Source organism: Ailuropoda melanoleuca, chromosome 1, assembly GCF_002007445.2.
Source record: "Ailuropoda melanoleuca isolate Jingjing chromosome 1, ASM200744v2, whole genome shotgun sequence".
NCBI lineage: Eukaryota > Metazoa > Chordata > Mammalia > Carnivora > Ursidae > Ailuropoda > Ailuropoda melanoleuca.
Genome location: NC_048218.1, coordinates 205,370,334 through 205,387,265, shown reverse-complemented (window position 1 = coordinate 205,387,265; position 16,932 = coordinate 205,370,334). Strand labels below are relative to the sequence as shown.

The window sequence follows — 16,932 nt, the reverse complement described above, 5'->3', positions numbered from 1 at the left end:
CCCCCGACATATATTTTAATAAGCCTTTGTGGTGGTGGTCTTTTTTCTAGAGTTTCCTAGTTAAAATATTCTCTAAAGGAAAAGTGTTAAGCGGAAATCCTACCTGGGATTAAAAATATGTTTAAAAGATGAAGCTTATAGTTCTTATGCTTGAAAAGGTCAGTCAGTATTCTGTAATTTCAGTCTGATTTAGAGGTTTTGTTAATTGAGAACTTTTTATTGAAACAGTTTTAGGCAGCATGTTATTAAATGATAATGTACATTATGAAATATTCTCAAGGCTTATAAAACACAAACTTCAGTATATTTCCACAGATAACACTGGCCCAATAGCTTTTGTAATGAAATGCTGGTATTTAATTCTTTTTTTTTTTTTTTTTTTAAATGAGACCTTTTTTTTTTTTTTAAAGATTTTTTTTATTTATTTATTCGACGGAGATAGAGACAGCCAGCGAGAGAGGGAACACAAGCAGGGAGAGTGGGAGAGGAAGAGCAGGCTCACAGCGGAGGAGCCTGATGTGGGGCTCGATCCCAGAACGCCGGGATTACGCCCTGAGCCGAAGGCAGACGCTTAACCGCTGTGCCACCCAGGCGCCCCGCTGGTATTTAATTCTTTATAGAAGTAGGATGAAGGAAGGTGAAACGAGAGAAATTTGAGTGTGCATTCTTGTGTTAAAAATACATAGTTTTATTATTTACTTGATATGTAAAAGAAGCTAAAAAATGTTGATAGGAGTCCTTGATGAGCCTGCTTTAGGGAATTGCTTACTAGTTTGTTTGTTTGTGTTTTTTTTAAGTAGACTTCATGCCCAATGTGGGGCTTGAACTCAAAACCCTGAGATCTAGAGTAATGTGCTCTACCAACTAGGTCAGCCATGCACCTAGATTTTTTTTTTTTTTTTTTAAAGATGTTTCTCATATCTTTAGTAACTTAAAGATTTCACAGTGGGAGATTAAAGACAAACTTCAGATACTCTTCTCTAATTGCCTCGTGTGTATAAGGCTTTATGCAGAAACATTAAGAATTATATTGCAAGAGCGTAATGGGAGATTTCATATTTTCTTAGACTAAACTTCTGAAAGGATATAGTGTTTAGAGTTGTCAGTATTATTTAGAATTATCCATGGGTTTTGCTGGTCAATGACCAAGGGAAATTAGGCAGACTATCTTTATTATGGTTAGGATATGCTTTGGGGAGCAAAGCTTGCACGACACAGTTAGGAAGACAGAAGAGCCAGGTGTGACTTAATTTTGGCTTTTATCCAAAAATATTAACGCTCCTAGTTTAAATGGGATTAGTGAAAGTGAGATGTGGTGCAAACTGGACTCTTTAGTTGTTTGTAAGTTTGGCTCTGGATAGATCAGTGCATTAAAATCTAAATTTTAATTTTATATCCCTTATGTACTTTCTCTCCCAATTTCCGTTTTCTCTGTTTGTCTAAGATTCTATTGTCTTTCTGAACTTTGCAGTTGTCCTAAACTTGTTACCTGGGGATTAGTTGAGATTTTCCCCTTCTCTTCGTTTTTCCCGCCTGCTGCTATGTGACAGTCCCCTGTGTGTCTCGTGGTCTTTTCTTGGTGTATTCTTGGCTGTCGATCGTGCTTCCTGTCTGAGGCTCCTACACTGGCCGCAACTGCCCTGTCCTCCTCTCCTCTTAGCCAGTCCACTCTGCTTATCAGAATTATCCTTCTAAAATTCTCTTTTTAACCTGTCCTCACTTTAGTCTCTTTAAATATGGACTTCAGAATTCTCTAGGCTTGATCTATCATTACTTTCTTTTTTATCCTTCGTTGAAGATTCTCTCCCTCCCATGCATGTGTGCTTCCAGTCCCTTGTGTTCTTAAATTCTCCCTTCTCCCGAACTTTTCTTGGATCGGCTCTCCCTGCTAAGTTAGTGCCTTCTTTTTCCCCTGTTGTCTTCCAAACCTTCCTAAACTCATCTCTCTTCATGCTTAGCATGATCAGCTTTGATAGGCATCTTGTTCTCTCAGCACTGAAATATCGTATGTAATTCTAGAATGTTCTTATTTTATGTAGAAGAGCAAATTGTTTTGGCACAAACTTTATGACGCTCTATTCCACATCCCCTAGAGTTTTATCATATCGAAGGTCTCTGAATAGCTAGATCATCAAGTGAAGTTTAGAAATCCTTATGTTATTATCTCCTGTTGTACGGCTGTTTTAAGTGGTTTTGATAAACCATATTCCATTGATTCAGAGACACTGGGTGTGTGTTAAAATTGATTGGTCATGTGGTAATATGCAGTACTTTTTCCTTTCTTGAGGTGCAGAAAATAATGGTAAGTTTTAATGATTGATGACATGTTAGATTAGGTGAATAGGTATTTTTTCTTAATTTTTTCCCCTATAAACAGTTTGATTTCTGAGGTAATTCTTATTGGTGGGAGGGGTCTTTATTTTATATTTTAGAACTTGTGGTCTGTTAGATCTGGGGAACTGGGTAGAGACATCTACTTGGGAAAAATCGTATTTTACACCACATTGACTTAAAAAATATTTTGATATTTAGGATAAGCCTGCTTTTAAAATACATTTTTTATTTTTAGGTGGAAGATGAAACTGTTTTGCATAACATTCCTTACATGGGGGATGAAGTCTTAGACCAGGATGGGACTTTCATTGAAGAACTAATAAAAAATTATGATGGAAAAGTACATGGGGATAGAGGTGAGCCCTGTGTTTATTCTCTTGGAAAAAGGGGCCAAAGAATCGAGATATTTTGAATTTTTTAAGCATCGGTATGAAAAAGATTTTTCTTTAATATCAAAAGTAAGTTTTTTGCTGCCCTGGCCTGGGCCTCTTTTCAAGGCTAAACATTTTAATGTTTTCTCTGTTTTTAAAAAGGATGCATAGTTGGTTATAACTTTAATTATAATGCCAGTAACATGTAAATTAAATAGAGTTGTTTGAGTATTTGTAGATTTTAAGATTGCTTCACAGTAGAATTAGGGTCAGGGCCCTGCTTGTGTGATGCATGGGCTCCAGAAGGCCCTGTGCGCAGAAGGACGCCCCACTAAGCCGTCTCAGGACCTGTGCTTTTGTCCCTGTGACCACCGCTTCTGTGTTTCCCATCCCGGAGAACCCACAACAGTAGTCTTGGCAGGAGAGTAGTGCGTGTAACGTCATCACCGTCCCTTCTCTCGGGAAGAGTTATTGGGAGGAGGATGAGGCCACAGTTAGTTTCTAGAGAATTAGGTTTGAGTAGCGGGCACTGGAAACTTGTGGGGGATGGTGTGATTAAAGAGAAAATGACAGGTGTTGAAGAGAAATTCTTCCTAACTTTGCCTCAGGCCGGTCTTGAAAATGATCTCCCACCTCATTTTAACAACAATGTTCTAGTGCTAATTTTATAGGCCCCGGCTGTTTCTTCCAGGTTAGAAAAGGCGTACGTTAACTTTTGTCATCACCACTTTCCTCTGTGTATTTCTGATATTTGACTTGATGAATTTCAGAATGTGGGTTTATAAATGATGAAATTTTTGTGGAGTTGGTGAATGCTCTTGGTCAGTACAATGATGATGATGATGATGATGATGGAGACGATCCTGATGAAAGAGAAGAAAAACAGAAAGATCTAGAGGAGAACAGAGATGGTAGGTTTGTGTGTGGCCATGACAGCATTTTTCAAAAACGATAAATTATAAACAGATATTAATTCCTTCTTTCTTTTTCTTTTTTCTTTTCTGAAATATCATATCAATGGTAATAGAATCAAAATAAGAATATCATTTGTAACATTTCATCCTGTACTTGGACGTCTTTATTTCCTTTGGCTAACAAACGAACGTACTCTGTTTTGGGTATTTTGCTGGGCAGTCATCATAATCATCGTTATGATATAACCTGTTGATCATGGACTACGTACAAGGAGTGGGTGCCAGTCACTGAGCAACACAAGGTGGCTGTTAGCATCAGATCTATTTTATATTTGAAGAGACAGGCTTAGTGCAGTTAAGGAACTTAAGATTACACTCTTGGGAAGCAACAGAACCCAGAACACTGCGATGGTAACCTCTCTGACTGACTCGAGAGCCCATGCTTTTAACCCCCTGCACGAGTGATGGCTTATCAGAAACACAGAGGACCCCAAACCGGAGCCCATAGTTGGTGGAGACTTGGCAGAGTGCGTTATTAAATGGCATAGAAGAAGGTGGGGAATAACTGCAGTCTGGAAGAGGCATAATGGTTGTGTAACAGGCAGTGATCACATGGCTCCTCTCCTTCGTTTTACGATGAAGATCAGACCCCAGCGGACAGTGGCCAGGCAGGGTCACAGACCCGACCGGGTCAGTAGCAGAGCTGGGATCACAGCCTGGGTCTTATGCCTCCCGGTGGGCCTGAAGCTTCCCGTATTTATGTTGAGCTCTTTGGCTCACCAGCACTCCCTGGATACATGTTAACATACGTCAGGAGTAAGTGAAACACAGAGTTGCGAATTTCTTAGGAAATGCGCTTTGTTAGTTGTAGTTGCTGGAGATAAGGAAGGATTGAAAACTTCTTTACTTTCATCTTCTTTCCCTTTTGTATTTCCCCATTTAGATAAAGAAAGCCGCCCACCTCGGAAATTTCCTTCTGATAAAATTTTTGAAGCCATTTCCTCAATGTTTCCAGATAAGGGCACAGCAGAAGAGCTAAAGGAAAAGTAAGATTTGTTCTTTTGAGGCAATGTTGCCTTGTATGGTATGCAGCTCAGCATTTTGGTTTATCAGAAACGGAACTAATGTAGCTGATGAGCCCCTGGGCTTCCTCTGTTGACTGTGGCGGGGTTCTCGAAACCCTGTGTCTGTGGCGCTCTGCTCAGGACGGTTACTGTAGGCGCTGTAAACACATGACATCACTGACGCTCGTACGTGGAGAGAATTTCTCTGGACACTTGTAGAAATGTCAGTGTTGTTGAAGTTTGTTAATGAACATAGTAACATTTTTCATGACCTGAACCCTACCCGGGAACCTGATTCTTGATACACCGTGCATAATTTTTAATTAGCTCTTCAGCTAAGTAAGGATGGTTGTCGGTGAGACCTCTCCTTGGGTGTTTTGGGCAAGGGGAGCATCACAGATAATATACGGCACCGCTTAGAAACTCTTTTTTCCGAGAAGTCGTTTTTGCTCCACCTTCACGTGCGTTTTTCTTGGTTAATGTTAGGTATAAAGAGCTCACCGAGCAGCAGCTCCCCGGCGCACTTCCTCCTGAATGTACCCCGAACATAGACGGACCAAATGCTAAATCTGTTCAGAGGGAGCAGAGCTTGCATTCATTTCATACGCTTTTCTGTAGGCGATGTTTTAAATATGACTGCTTCCTACATCGTAAGTGCAATTATTGTACGTTTTCATTTTCTATCTTTGTTGTGGAATTATGTCTTAAAGCAACTTGGAAAGTGTTGTCATTTATTATAACTAGAATTTATCATTTAATCTGGCAGTTATGATTGAAAAATATGTTAGGATCAGATTATCGTGCTTTTGTACTTTGTTGCTTGAGGGTTGCTCTGGAGTCTTTTGCACGTGTTTAATTTGGGCCGCCTGTCTCCCACTAATTTGGAATACAGGTCAGTGGTTTTTCCATAAATGCTAACCAAGCAGTCGTTTTGTAATAAAGCTATCACTGTGAACTAGCTGGTAGCCTGGAGCAGCACTGCGACGTTGATGAACAGATTTTGTTGAATAAGAAATTGGCTGAAAGGATGCTTATATATGTTCTTGTCTATTTAGTGGGTTCTTTTTTTGTTTGTTTTGGGTCTTCTGAGTAAGTTACTTTTAAAAATACCTGCATTTGGGGGACAGCCTGGGTGGCTCAGTCGGTTAAGCGTCTGACTCTTGATTTTGGCTCAGGTCCTGGTCTTAGGGTCGTGGCATCAAGCCCCGCATCTGGCTCCGCACTCAGTGGGGAGTCCGCTAGAGATTCTCTCCCTCTGGCACGTCCCATCCTCCCCCCACCCCGGCCCCCTGCACTCCGTGCACATTCACACTCGCTCTCTCAAAAAAAAAAAAAAAAATCTGCATTTGAGTACAGGGAAAGCAGAAAATTAAAATGTTGTTAATGAAATTTAAGTGTGTCCCATATACGACTACTGTATTTTTCTGACATTGCTGGGGACTGAGGTTTCTTAGGAAATTTTCCAGGTAATGGGAATTTTTTAAGAACAATTTAAAAAGCACCAGCTGCTTTTGAGGCACATAGTTTGAAAAGATACCTGATATCTCCTTGGTTTCCTAACAGAGTTTACTTAATAAAAGTTCGCTTTTTCCATGTTACATTTTAGTGCGACCATCTGTGGCATGGTCCCCCCTTAGGGGCGTCTGGCCTGTGTGAAGTTGTTCCCTTGTGCTGATGGCCATTTTGGGTTCCTGCGGCTCTCTTACAGCAGTTTTCCCCTCATTGTCCAGCGGCGCCTCGTAATGTTAATTAGCCTGCCCAAGCAGTTACGTCTTGTCTCATTTTGCGTTTTTGCTCATAATTTGTTGTGTGATATGTATCCTGACCTGGAAATGGTTTAAGTGCGTGCGTGCGTGTTATTGGTGTAGTTACCTTTAATTAGAAAAATTTGAAGTAGATTTTTAGAATTATTATATTTCCTATGTCCTTGCTCTTGTTAACCACCTTCCTAATCTTGATGATTTCTTCATTTTAATCTCTCTGCTGTGCCAGTCCTGATCAAAGTAAGATCAGATACCTTACTTGGGCTCGGCAGTGTTGTCTTCATACAGCCCTTGACATAGTTGCCTTGAATTTAATTCACCTTTGCACACAGTCATTTTATAAACTATGTCCAATTTTTATTAAAAATATTATAAATTGCCTTCAGATACCACTCTAGCAAAAACAATTGGGTGGAAGCTCTCCTTGGCAGTCTGTGAAATGGTCCCTCCAATTTGTTGATGCAGCATTTCTTGTACCTTTCGTGTTGTACAAATGAATCAAAGGAAGTAAGATACTACTTTTAAACATTATTACATGAGTTATTTTATTGTGGTCTTCAGATTGGAGTCATTTTGATGAACCTTGAACCTGATAATTATCTCCTTATTCAGGCTCGGAAGGAGAAGGTAGATAGTGATTTCACTCCAGGGAAGTTTGCTTCTGTGGAATGGCGGGCTGCTCGCGTGTGGCACGTGGGGGCAGTGGGTCCAGCAGCTGCTCTGCCCCCATTTCCTTCTCTGGAAACTAGAGCCAATCTCTTCATAAGTTAGCCTTGATAGAGTCCATACGTATTCGTTGCTTTCCATTAACTTCGACAAAAATATCACACCCCGTAGGTTTTTCCTAGGTAAAGTGAATCAGTAAATACATCATTAAACATATGTTAAGTGTAACATTTTGTGCTTTAATTTTGTTTTTGTGTGTGTGAGAGAATAACATAGTACTTCATAAGCTTTTGGTTGTGAGGATTAAATTTATTACTCTGTAATTTACGCAGAGTAAAATACTGAAAACAGTACCTGGCTTGTTTTTAGTCATCATTGTTTAAACAGATCATCATTCACATGACCTACATTTCAAAAATGTATTAAGAGGTGTCCAGTGAATTCTCCCTGCCACTTCTGCCCTCATCCATAGAGTTTGTACCTCATTCTTTACACCACTAATGTCAATTTTTTCTGGCAAAATGCAAAGATATTCTTCTTTTTCTGGCTGTCCTATGCAAAAGGTGCCATACTATTCAGGCTTTTGCCCATTTTGACTTAGTAAGTGTGGTGGGTATTACTCCTGTCTGTGGAGGCTGCGTAGTCTTCCGCCGTGGGAGGCGGGGAGCTTACCGAGCTGATTCCTAAGGCTCAGCGTTTGCATTGTTTTGTGTCTCCCGCGCTGACAGCGCCACAGTGAGGAACCCTGGCTGTACCTGTGCGTCATTTCCCGCAAGTCCAGGTGAACCCGATGCGCCGGGTTTAGATGGGCTTCGTTCTTTTGCATCTAACATTGAGTCACTGGAATTTATTCTGATAGAATTTTGGATCCACCCCTCCTCCCCAACTCCAAGGCTTGGAGTTGTTTCTATACCATTTACTGGAAAGTCCCCCAGTCGCTGCCATGCTGGCTGCCGTCATTCCCTGTCACCATGTGTGCTCGGGTTTCTTCTTTGCGTTTGTTCCTTGAGTCTTTCTGTCCAGGAGGCTTTATTCAGAGATCTCCTGGCTATTCTTGCTTATTTTTTAATGTAAATTTTAGAATCTTTACTTTGTCTAATTAAAAAAAAAAAGTCTAGGTAGTATGTTTATTGGAATCCCCTTAAATTTATTAATTACCTAAGGGAAAACTGACATTTTAAAATGAGGATTAAGTGTAACCATATGATCAAGTTTCCTTTTGTGTCCTTTAATAACCTCAAATTTGCTTCATGTAGTTTTTGTGTGTTCTTTCTTAAGATGATTTCTAGGTATTGATGGGTTGTTGCCTGGCTTTTTCTCTTTAAATCCTATATGTTTTATAACCTTGGTACCTTACTCAGTTGTCCTTGTATTAGTTTCTCAGTGGATTGGTACTAGTAGATACTTTTATTTTATTTTATTTTTTTTGCTTCTGGATCAGTTTTGGAAAATTATCTATTTCACCTAGGTTTTGAAATTTATTTGTATAAAGTTGATCTAAGTGTTCTAACGATTCTTTTCTAGCTTCTTAAATTAAGTTTCATTCTCTCATTTTTCTTGATGAGCTTCAGAAGTGGTTTATTTTGAAAATCTGTTTTGTGTTTTCCCCTCAGAATCAGCTACTGTATTAGATTTACCATTTTTCTCTTTATGAATGTGATTTTTGCATTGTTTTCATTTTTTTAAAAAAGATTTTATTTATTTGACAGAGATAGAGACAGCCAGCGAGAGAGGGAACACAGGCAGGGGGAGTGGGAGAGGAAGAAGCAGGCTCCCAGCGGAGGAACCTGATGTGGGGCTTGATCCCAGGACTCTGGGATCACGCCCTGGGCCGAAGGCAGACGCTTAACGACTGAGCCACCCAGGTGCCCCTGCATTGTTTTCATTCTTTCCTCTTTTTTGGGATATATGTGGTTAACATGCAATGAATTATCTCTAGAGTATTGTTGCAATCTCTCTTATGTTCTTATGTTTGGTATTACTATTTATAAGTAACTTTAAGGAATATTTTATGTTTTAATTCGTTGTTTAAGGGAGAATTTTTTAAACTTCTTGGGTGAAAGAGCCTTTTTTGGATGTTACATATTTTTTTATTATTTCTGTGTGGTAGTCTTACTGATCTTAAGTTACTTAGGTGTTGGGGGGGTGTCTACCATTCTTATCTATAAAGAAGATGTTTCGATGGTAGGGGTTTGGCAGTTCATCTTAGCCAGAGCTTGGTATCTGATCATGGATCTTCTCTGTTAGAGGGACTTGTGTGTTCTAATGAACCTTGAAGGATAAATGGCTTTGGCTTGAGAATGAATCCCATTTTGTATTCCAAATAACTTTTAGATCATGATCCATTTTGTAAATTGGAAACAGGTTCTGCAAACTTGGAATCATGTAATTTCTTTATTTATAAAAGCCTCAGCCTAAAATTGGCTGCATGCTCTGTCTTTGACACTTGTTAGAGGAACCAGGGTCAGCTCCTGAATGGACTGTGGGTGGGTATAAAACATTTCTGATGGGGAGGGAAGGCAGGCAGGCTGGGAAATTTTATGTGCTTAAATAGGATCAAAAGTAGAACCTTGGAGTAAATGTTTTGTTAGGTTTTCTATTATCTGTAGGTCTCCATTTTAAGCATAAAATCCAGTTTTGTCGTTTCTGATATTAGGTAGAAGTCTGTTCTTTTTGGAATGTGTATTAATGCTTATTGTAGAGCTTTTAACATTTTAATGGTTAGAATTTCAGAAACAGTATTCCAAAGTTTATAATTGATGGTTGACTTTTTTTTTTAGTCTTTCAGATGTCTAATGATTAAAATTCAGACATACAGAGTTCATATTTGCCATGTAATTAGAGTGACTTAACCTCCCTAAATCTTGGTTTTTCTCATCTATAAAATGGGGATGAGAATCCTAATACTTAGGGGATTTTGTGGGGTTAAATGAGGTTATGCCTAAAGCCTCTTCTTCTGTGCTTTGAACACAAGAGCCTTTACTGTTAGCTGCCGTCACTGCCTGTTCTTACTACTGTCCTATGCTCTGACGCTGTTATTTTCTAAGGTACTTAGTATTAAAAGTCTGATATCTGTGATACACACAAGAATTTATGTGATTCCAACTATAAGTATATTCAGTAAGAAGTTTTTTTGAAGATCTATTTATTTGGGGTGGGAGTGCACATGAGTGGGGAAAGGGGCAGGGAGAGAGAATCTTCAAGCAGACTTCCCGCTAAGTGGGGAGCCCCATGTGGGGCTCTATCTCACAACCTGAGATCATGACCTGAGCCAAAACCAAGAGTTGGACACTCAGCTGACTGAGCCACCCAGGTGCCCCTATTCAGTAAGAATTCTTAATACCAAGTTCTAATCAGAGCAGACAGGATCAGTACTTTGAGCAGAAGTTAATGGATAACACTGACACTTTGTACTGGTCTGTGTTCATTTAGTTTGTCATATTTATCACGTGACAATAAGCTGAAGACGTATTTAAGAGACGTGTTACATTCCAGAGGGGAGATTTCTCTTCCTCCATGTGGCGGGCTTGCTGGATGAGGGTCTTGGCACACCTGCTGTCAGCTAACTAGCCACACAAATTATTCCCATTAGTCCTGTTTCCTGACTTGTAAAATCACCACTGGAAATAGGTGATGGCTGAGGTCTGTGCCAACTCTGTGATTCTCTGATTCCCCAGTTCTGTGTTTGAGGCATCATTACTTGGTGAAACATTAGAACATTCTGAGGGTCTGCTCTATATTTTTAAGCCATTTTTTAGAATTGCCAGTTTACTCACGTACAGGGATAGGGAATAGCTGGAACTGTGCCTCGTAACAGTCGTTTTACCTTTGCTTGAAAACCTTTAGATTTTTCATCAAGATTTTACAGTTTGCTTTTGAAATAAAACAAAAACAGGGGCACCTGGGTGGCGCAGTCGTTAAGCATCTGCCTTTGGCTCAGGGCGTGATCCCAGCGTTTTGGGATCGAGCCCCACATCAGGCTCCTGTGCTGGGAGCCTGCTTCTTCCTCTCCCACTCCCCCTGCTTGTGTTCCCTCTCTCGCTGGCTGTCTCTGTCAAATAAATAAAACAAAATCTTAAAAAAAAACAAAAAACCCCCCAAAAACCCTCAACATTCCATGTTCTCTCCTTTATATAAAGTTTTTAAGAAAGCACCATGCTTCAATTTTCTAATAATTTTCTTGATCAGGGAATTTTATATGTTCTCCCCCATAATTTATTTAGCTAGAAAAATATTTAATAACTTATTTGAAATACCAGTATTTCAAGATGCCTATGTGAAAAAATAGTATTCTGAAAAATCTCAAATAGTTAAGACATTTCTATTTCTAGAAGAGGGAATTCTTTATATACCTAGTTTTCTTGAACAATTGAAGTTTGAAATTCTGCTGAGGGAAGTCTAGTAAGAATAGCTCTCTTTCTTGAGCTAAGTGCAATGTGAAATGAAGAATGTTTTTTTTTTTTACCTTTGATGATTAGTGTATTAGTTTTTCCTTCATAATCACAACATGGCTGGTGAGTGTTCTGTGACTTTGCTCTGATGTCTCTATGGCCTCGCCCAGCGCAGGACTGGCAGGGGCTGCTGTCCTCCCGTGCATGTATGTGTACAGATACGTATGTGGCCTTTGTATTTTTCACTGGATCAGGTGAAATCAAGAACATCAATCCATAAATAGGGGAGACATCCACACTAAAAAACAAGTTTTACCAAAAATAGATCACTCTGTATGTGCTAACTGGCTAAGGGTGATCTTATTTTTTGGATTGATGTAATTCCTTGTTGCTGATGTGACTGTAACCTTTTGTAGGCTCAGACTTTGTATTTTAGGGGTCCTCACCTGTTCAAAACCGTAATCTATTGCTAAATTAGTTGTATCAGTCTCTCATTTCACAGGGAAATCTAACACACACTTGAAACAGAGTTTGAGTCTTGAATTTCTACTTCAAAAACATGTCTTTTTTCCCTTATTTCCCTCATCAGTTTGTCTTTCCCATAAGTTCTATGGATAGAAGTATGGCTTTTTATAGACTTTTTTTTTTTTAAGATTTATTTATTTTTGGGTAGAGAAAGCATGTGCTCGGGTTGGGGGAGGGGCAGAGGGAGAGGGAGAGATTCTAACAGACTCCACACTGAGCCTGGAGCCCGACTTGGGGCTCGATCCCATGACTCATGAGATCAGGACCTGAGCTGAAACCATGAGTCGGGCGCTTAACTGACTGAGCCACCCAGGCTCCCCTACAGATATTTTTTAAATGGTTTGTTTCATGAATATGTCACTTATTTTTATCCAAATTAAGGTAATTTTCATCTTGTGTAATTCTGAACAGGGCATTTCTAGCATTTGCCTTTGTAGCTGGAAGTAGGCTTTTCTCGAGGGTTTCTCCAAGTTCTCACTGCTATGCGTTCATGCTTAGTTCACTCTTGTACTAGAATTTGAATCTTTTTGTTATCACATTATTTGGGGATTTTAAGTTTCAAACACTTCTTCCTAGAACCTGTTTTATGTGACTGTGTTTCCTATACAAGGGCGCTGACTATAAGCTTTCTAGATTCCTGAATTGTGTCTGATCTGAAGAAAGTGAATTTCAGTAGTCTGAGGCTGTCCTCTTTATTTATTTAAAAGTCTATTTATTTAATCTCTACACCCAGCATGGGGCTCGAACTCATGACCACTCACGACCCTGAGTTCAAGAGCCTCATGCTCTTCCAACTGAGCCAGCCAGGCACCCTCGTTCTCTTTATTTTTGAAGATTTATTTATTTTAGAGAGTGAGCGTGGACAAGTGGAGGGGCAGAGGGCGAGGGAGAAAAGCAGACTCTGCTGAGTGCAGGGTCCTACATGGGACTCGATCCTGGGACCCTGAGATCATAACCTGAGCCAAAATCAAGAGTTGGCTGCTTAACGGACTGAGCCACCCCCGCAACCCCATCCTCTTTATTTTTAAAAACTAGTTTTTTAACAAGTGCTATCCTGTTTTTCTCCATTTTGACGGCTGATTGTTGACCTTCTTTGGGGAATCAAGAAATTATAGGTGCCAGAATTCTTTTGGTAAAAATAGAAAATCTGATTTCCTTGTAGAGGGGATATATCAGTTGTTTCTATGGCGATATTAGAGACTAAATGTTCATAATCAGAGTTTAGAGTTACGTGCGTCAATTATACTTGTAAGGAGAAAAGTAGGGACTCACTAATTATTCCAGAATTTACGGTTTCCTCCCTTGTTAGGGGTTGGTGGGTTGGAGTTGGCAGTGTTCCAGGGGAGAGCTGAGGAGAATACATGGAGATGATTCAGTAAGAGCCTGAAGGAAAGTTCTGTCATGGAAACAATACATTGGCAAGTTTAACTGACTTTTTCCATTGAAATGGTGGAAATGAAAAAGTAAATATAGTTATATTTGGATATTATACGTTTATTTTGCAGCTTTTCACGCAACACCCAATACTTACAAGCGGAAGAACACCGAGACGGCTCTAGACAACAAACCTTGTGGACCCCAGTGTTACCAGCACTTGGTAAGCTCGAGTGCTGCACGACCCACAGGGAGCTGGAGGAGTCTTCCTGGTGGAGTGTGGCGAGGTCTGCGAAGGCAGCGTTGGCGCTATTGCTCCCAAACTTTGGCCACATGCTAGGCAGAGAGTCTCACCCGTGCGGGTTCTTTCTAGCTGCTACGTACTGCACGTTCTAGTCCTTCATGAATCTTGGATTATTCTTTGTGTTAATCGCTTCAGCAACCTTCCAACGCCTTTAGGATCAAGGACTCTTACACCTGCCACCAAGTTGATGAGAGTGAGCAGCACAGTTAGCCCCTTAAGCCCCAGAGGCTCGGTGACTATATGTGGGAGTTCTGAGCCTTCCCCAGCCTAGCCCTTCTTGAGTCTTAGACCCATGGTAGTTTGAGTCAGGTGATAGGGATGGAGAAAAAGTAAGGGTTTAGGAGCATATGAGGTAGAAAAGTTGGTTTTTATGGGTACTATCTTATTTTTACCATTTCCCCTCTTGGAACCAGCCACTCCTACCTAGGAACTAAATGGGTAATATTGCCTGTTGGATTTTGGACAGAAGAGTCATTGAATGGCACCTGCAGAAGGTATCCTATTTTTAAGCAATTTGGTTTTTGTAGAATGAAGTGTAAAACTGTTGGCTGCGCTCAAACTTCTCCCTTCCACTGCCACTAAAAATGGGACTCTTGAGCGCTATTGTCTAATACTCTAAAGGCAGACTTTTGTTTGGCTCCTGTGGTCTCTCGATAATCCATGATCTTACTGTTGCTTCATGCTCTCTACGACTGGATTATGGACTCGCTCGTGCAGAATGCAGTGCTCCCAGCCTTGCTCCCTAAGCTCCTTTCATGACTTCAGGGGCTGTGCATCCCCCCAGGAAAAAATGGGGTGTTTGAATAATAAGGCAGGAAGCAACAAAGTCCGGTATGCTTCTGTTTTGTGTTTTTCTGGTGTTCTTCAAATATTACTGCAGAGAGGTAGCTTAAGAAAACCTGAAATAGGAAAGACTGATTCTGGATGCGCGTTAGATACGATTCTTCTCATAAAAGTCCATGTTTAAAGAGACTTATTTTTTTATATTATATTTTAACTTATAATCACTTTATATAATTCACAAGCTCACATACAGTTGTCTTGTTGGATTTCACATCCTGTAGCACAAAGAGAACCTATATGTGCCTTTCTGAGAGTTCTAAACTCTCAACAGCAGACAGAAAACCAAGAACATCCAGATATGCAGATGAGCGTTTGTAAAAATGGCTCGTGATACATTTATTGACTAACTTGCTTTATGCAATCCTTTTTTTCTCATCCAGCGAAGAGTTGCAGAACTTGACCTCGATGTACACATTTTTCACTTTGTAGGAGGGAGCGAAGGAGTTCGCTGCCGCCCTCACCGCGGAGCGGATCAAGACGCCGCCGAAGCGGCCCGGCGGCCGCAGGAGAGGCAGGCTCCCCAACAACAGCAGCCGGCCCAGCACCCCCACCATCAACGTGCTGGAGTCCAAGGACACAGACAGCGACAGGGAAGCGGGCACTGAGACGGGCGGTGAGAACAACGATAAAGAGGAGGAGGAGAAAAAGGACGAGACTTCCAGCTCCTCGGGTAAGACCCGGATGAAGGATGTGGGATGGGCTGCACCCTTCACTCAGTGAGTTCTCGGTGAGGACAAGGCCGAGAGGAGAGAGCTGGCTCAGGGTGTGGAGCGGATTTTGTGCTGCCTTCTGCCTGCACCCCGACCCTGCCCGTGAGGACTGCCTGCTGGGTTGTGGGAAGGCTGGCGATGCCGTGTGTGGTCAGGTTGGGTGTCACTGCCCTTTCTCCATCCTTCTCGGACGGGGCATCACTTGCTTTAAGCCAGTGGCTGTTCTGGGCATAGTTATGGTTGGGAGAACCCATGCGCACTCCCAACGAGTGTTTTACTGCTGGGGTTGTCCTTTCATCCTGTAACTTAACTTACACCATGAGTAACAACAGCAGACCCCCTCAACTTATATTTTATTTTAAAGATTTTATTTATTCAACAGAGATAGAGACAGCCAGCGAGAGAGGGAACACAAGCAGGGGGAGTGGGAGAGGAAGAAGCAGGCTCACAGTGGAGGAGCCTGATGTGGGGCTCGATCCCGCAACGCCGGGATCACGCCCTGAGCTGAAGGCAGACGCCCAACCGCTGTGCCACCCAGGCGCCCCTCAACTTATATTTTATTAAAAAAATTTTTTTTGAAGTAAGCTTTACACCCAGTGTGGGGCATGAACTCACAACTCCGAGATTAAGAGCCATGTGCTCCTAGGTCTGAGCCAGCCTGCCGCCCGTCTGCTCACACTTGACAAGGCTGTGTTAAAAGGCAACCCAGCCTTGTGTCCCATGGGAGGCTTGATTGTTTATTCTCAAGATGGTTCAGTTCTTGCTTTTTTCATTTATTTGAGAGTGAGAGCACAAGCAAGAGGGTAGGGTCAGAGGCAGAGGGAACAGCAGACTCCCCACTCAGCTGGGAGCCCGATGCGGGGCTCGATCCCAGGACTCAGATCATGACCTGAGCCAAAGGCAGACGCTTAACCCACTGAGCCACCCAGGCCCCGAATTTTACTTTTTTTTTTTTTTTTAAAAGTTTTTTTTTNTTTTATTTATTTATTTGACAGAGATAGAGACAGCCAGCGAGAGCGGGAACACAAGCAGGGCGAGTGGGAGAGGAAGAAGCAGGCTCCCAGCAGAGAAGCCTGATGCGGGGCTTGATCCCAGAACCCCGGGATCACACCCTGAGCTGAAGGCAGAGGCTTAACGACTGAGCCACCCAGGCGCCCCCCGAATTTTACTTCTTAATACTGTTCTCCAGTTGTCATTTCTTGACCAGTGCTTAACTTTGGTTTTCTAGAAGCAAATTCTCGGTGTCAAACGCCAATAAAGATGAAGCCAAACATTGAGCCTCCCGAGAACGTGGAGTGGAGCGGTGCTGAGGCCTCGATGTTCAGGGTCCTCATTGGCACGTATTATGACAATTTCTGTGCCATTGCCAGGCTCATTGGGACCAAAACTTGTCGACAGGTAAGCACATCTGATAAAGTACTGTTCAAGAACTTGAGATAGAGGGAAAATAAGCACTGTCCAAACAGATCATTTTTGGTTATTCTTGAGCTCCTGTTCCTCTCCTGAAAAAGAGGTAGATTTGTTTTTAACTGAGCAGGAACTGAATGAAAACGATTCTTCTGACTTTAGAGATTTCAGGGAGCAGGTCTACAAAGCCACTGAGACTTTAGGCTAGCCTTGCAGCTCTTGCCCAGAGCGTAGTGGCAGCCGCTCTCCCCGCGTGGGGGTCGGGT

The 16,932-nt window shown here is 41.5% G+C and overlaps 1 protein-coding gene across 9 annotated transcripts in view; it reads left to right on the top strand.

Moving 5' to 3' along the window:
- EZH2 (enhancer of zeste 2 polycomb repressive complex 2 subunit) overlaps positions 1-16,932 on the top strand; it is a 42,112-nt gene that overhangs the window by 16,399 nt on the left and 8,781 nt on the right. For 6 of the 9 annotated variants that reach the window (XM_019804388.2, XM_019804384.2, XM_034639020.1 and 3 more), the window contains exons 5-11: positions 2,570-2,690; positions 3,476-3,616; positions 4,563-4,665; positions 5,170-5,348; positions 13,534-13,625; positions 14,979-15,219; positions 16,488-16,657. In XM_019804388.2, coding sequence (XP_019659947.1) covers positions 2,570-2,690; positions 3,476-3,616; positions 4,563-4,665; positions 5,170-5,348; positions 13,534-13,625; positions 14,979-15,219; positions 16,488-16,657 — 1,047 coding nt within the window. The remainder of the gene's footprint in view (positions 1-2,569; positions 2,691-3,475; positions 3,617-4,562; positions 4,666-5,169; positions 5,349-13,533; positions 13,626-14,978; positions 15,220-16,487; positions 16,658-16,932) is intronic. The other 3 variants (XM_019804389.2, XM_019804387.2, XM_019804386.2) reach the window with 1 other exon arrangement.